The sequence below is a fragment of the Microtus ochrogaster genome, linkage group LG2, assembly GCF_000317375.1.
Source record: "Microtus ochrogaster isolate Prairie Vole_2 linkage group LG2, MicOch1.0, whole genome shotgun sequence".
Lineage (NCBI taxonomy): Eukaryota > Metazoa > Chordata > Mammalia > Rodentia > Cricetidae > Microtus > Microtus ochrogaster.
Genome location: NC_022028.1, coordinates 35,408,263 through 35,410,320, shown reverse-complemented (window position 1 = coordinate 35,410,320; position 2,058 = coordinate 35,408,263). Strand labels below are relative to the sequence as shown.

At 38.3% G+C, this 2,058-nt stretch overlaps 1 protein-coding gene across 4 annotated transcripts in view; it reads left to right on the top strand.

Annotated features, from left to right (window-relative positions):
* The window catches only part of Ccar1 (cell division cycle and apoptosis regulator 1), a 52,397-nt gene that overhangs the window by 48,779 nt on the left and 1,560 nt on the right, over positions 1 to 2,058 (top strand). For all 4 annotated transcript variants that reach the window (XM_005360113.3, XM_013351182.2, XM_005360114.3 and 1 more), the window contains 2 exons: positions 251 to 371; positions 985 to 1,170. In XM_005360113.3, coding sequence (XP_005360170.1) covers positions 251 to 371; positions 985 to 1,170 — 307 coding nt within the window. The remainder of the gene's footprint in view (positions 1 to 250; positions 372 to 984; positions 1,171 to 2,058) is intronic.

Here is a 2,058-nt window from a genome sequence, read left to right as displayed (position 1 = left end):
AAAAAAAAAAAAAAAAAAAGAAAGAAAGAAAAGAAAAAAAGAAATATGCTTTAGAACTGGGGGGGGGATGGGAGGCAGGGAGGAGGTGGAAATTTTTAAGTAAAAATAAAAAATAATAAAAAAAGAAATATGCTTTAAGCTGGAGATCTAACTTGGTAACAGCCATTACTCAAGTCTGAATGAGGCTCTAGCTCAGTGTTTCAGTGAATAGAGTGTTTACATCTTATTTATTTACTTGCTTACATAATAGGTAAAGAAGCTTCTCAATAAAGTAGTACTCCGAGAATCTTGCTTTTATCGGAAATTAACAGACACCTCTAAAGATGAAGAAAACCAAGAAGAGTCAGAGTCACTGCAGGAAGACACACTAGGTTTGATCCTTTAACATTTGGGGCCTTCTTTTGTTTAGATTGGTTTTGGTTTTATTGTTTTTTGGGTTTTTTTTTTTTTCCAGATAAGTTTTGATCTAGCCTGTGCTGGCCTTGAGCTTAGGATTCTTCTGCCTTAGCTGTAGACTGAAGTTTCTGTTCTGCTTGGTCCTGCAGTCATTCAGTCCCAAAGAAACACAGACTTATTCGTTATAAACTGCTTGGCCTATTGCTCAGGCTTATTATTAACTAGCTCTTACAACTTAAATTGACCCATAATTCTTTTCTGTTTAGACTAGTATCTTGGTACCTTTTATCAATGTGGTATTCTCATCTTGCATTTTCTGTGGCTGGCTGATAGCTGACTCTCTGCCTTTCCTCTTCCCAGAATTCTAGTCTGGTTGTCCCTCCTATACTTGCTGCCTGGCTACTGGCCAGTCAGCACTTTACTAAACCAATATGAGTGACAAATCTTTGCAGTATACAAGAGCATTATCCCACAGCATTTAGCCACTTGCATGCTGAAATTACACTAGACACTGGCCAGATCTTGCTCTGTTTTTTTTGTAACTGTATTCTTCATAAGTTGCTAAAGAAAAATGTTTTTATGTTCTAGGAAACAGATTATTACTCCCAACACCAACAGTAAAACAGGAATCAAAAGATGGAGAAGAAAATGTAGGACTTATTGTATACAATGGTGCAATGGTAGATGTTGGAAGTCTCTTACAAAAATTGGAAAAGAGCGAAAAAGTAAGAGCTGAGGTAGAACAGAAGCTCCAGTTACTAGAAGAGAAAACAGGTGAGGATAATGTTGGCTGTGCTGGTGCTTTTAAATTACTTATATGGCATAGTCAATGCATACGTACAAATAAGCCATACCCTATCAGTTTGTCTAAGCAACATACAGTTTTACTGTGTATGTATGTGTGTGAGAGAGAGAGTGTGTGTGTGTGAGAGAGAGAGAGAGAATCTGCCAAGGTAGGGCCATCAGATCCCAATCCCTTGAAGTTACAGGCAGTTGTGAGCCATCCCAGCGTGGTCCTTTGCAAGAGCATCAGGTATCTTACTTACATCATGAGCCATTTTATCAGTGCCCTGGCTTTATTTTTCATTATTTTTGTTGCTCTGCTTTGTAAGATTCGTAGCTTTTGTATCAGATTTTGAGACAGGCTCTTACTGTGTAGCTTCCCAAGTACTGGAGTTCTAGGCATGAGACACATACCACCTAGCTAGCCTGTTTGATCTTTTTTAACTTCTTCTAGAACCATGTAAGTTTTACCATTTTCTGTTTTCTCTAAATAGTCATCAAAAATGAAACCTGAGCCACGCACTCAGACAGAGGCAGGTGAATTTCTGTGAGTTGGAGAAATAGTCCACATAACAAATTCCAGGCCAGCCAGAAGAGCTATACAGTGAGACTTTGTCTCAGAACAAAACATAAAGGAACCTGAAATTAGAAGTAACCTAGTGCTTTATGGAACTCACTGTGTAGCCAGAGTTGAGGGTGCCTCTCTCTCAGCCTTATGAGGGCTTGACATTACAGCTGTGTGCCAGAGACCTGGTTTGTGTTGTACTTTAAAATTAATGAAGTTAATTTAACTTTTATAAACATTTCACAGAATTTTTTTTTTTTTTCTTCGAGACAGGGTTTCTCTGTGGCTTTGGAGCCTGTTCTGGAACTAGCTCT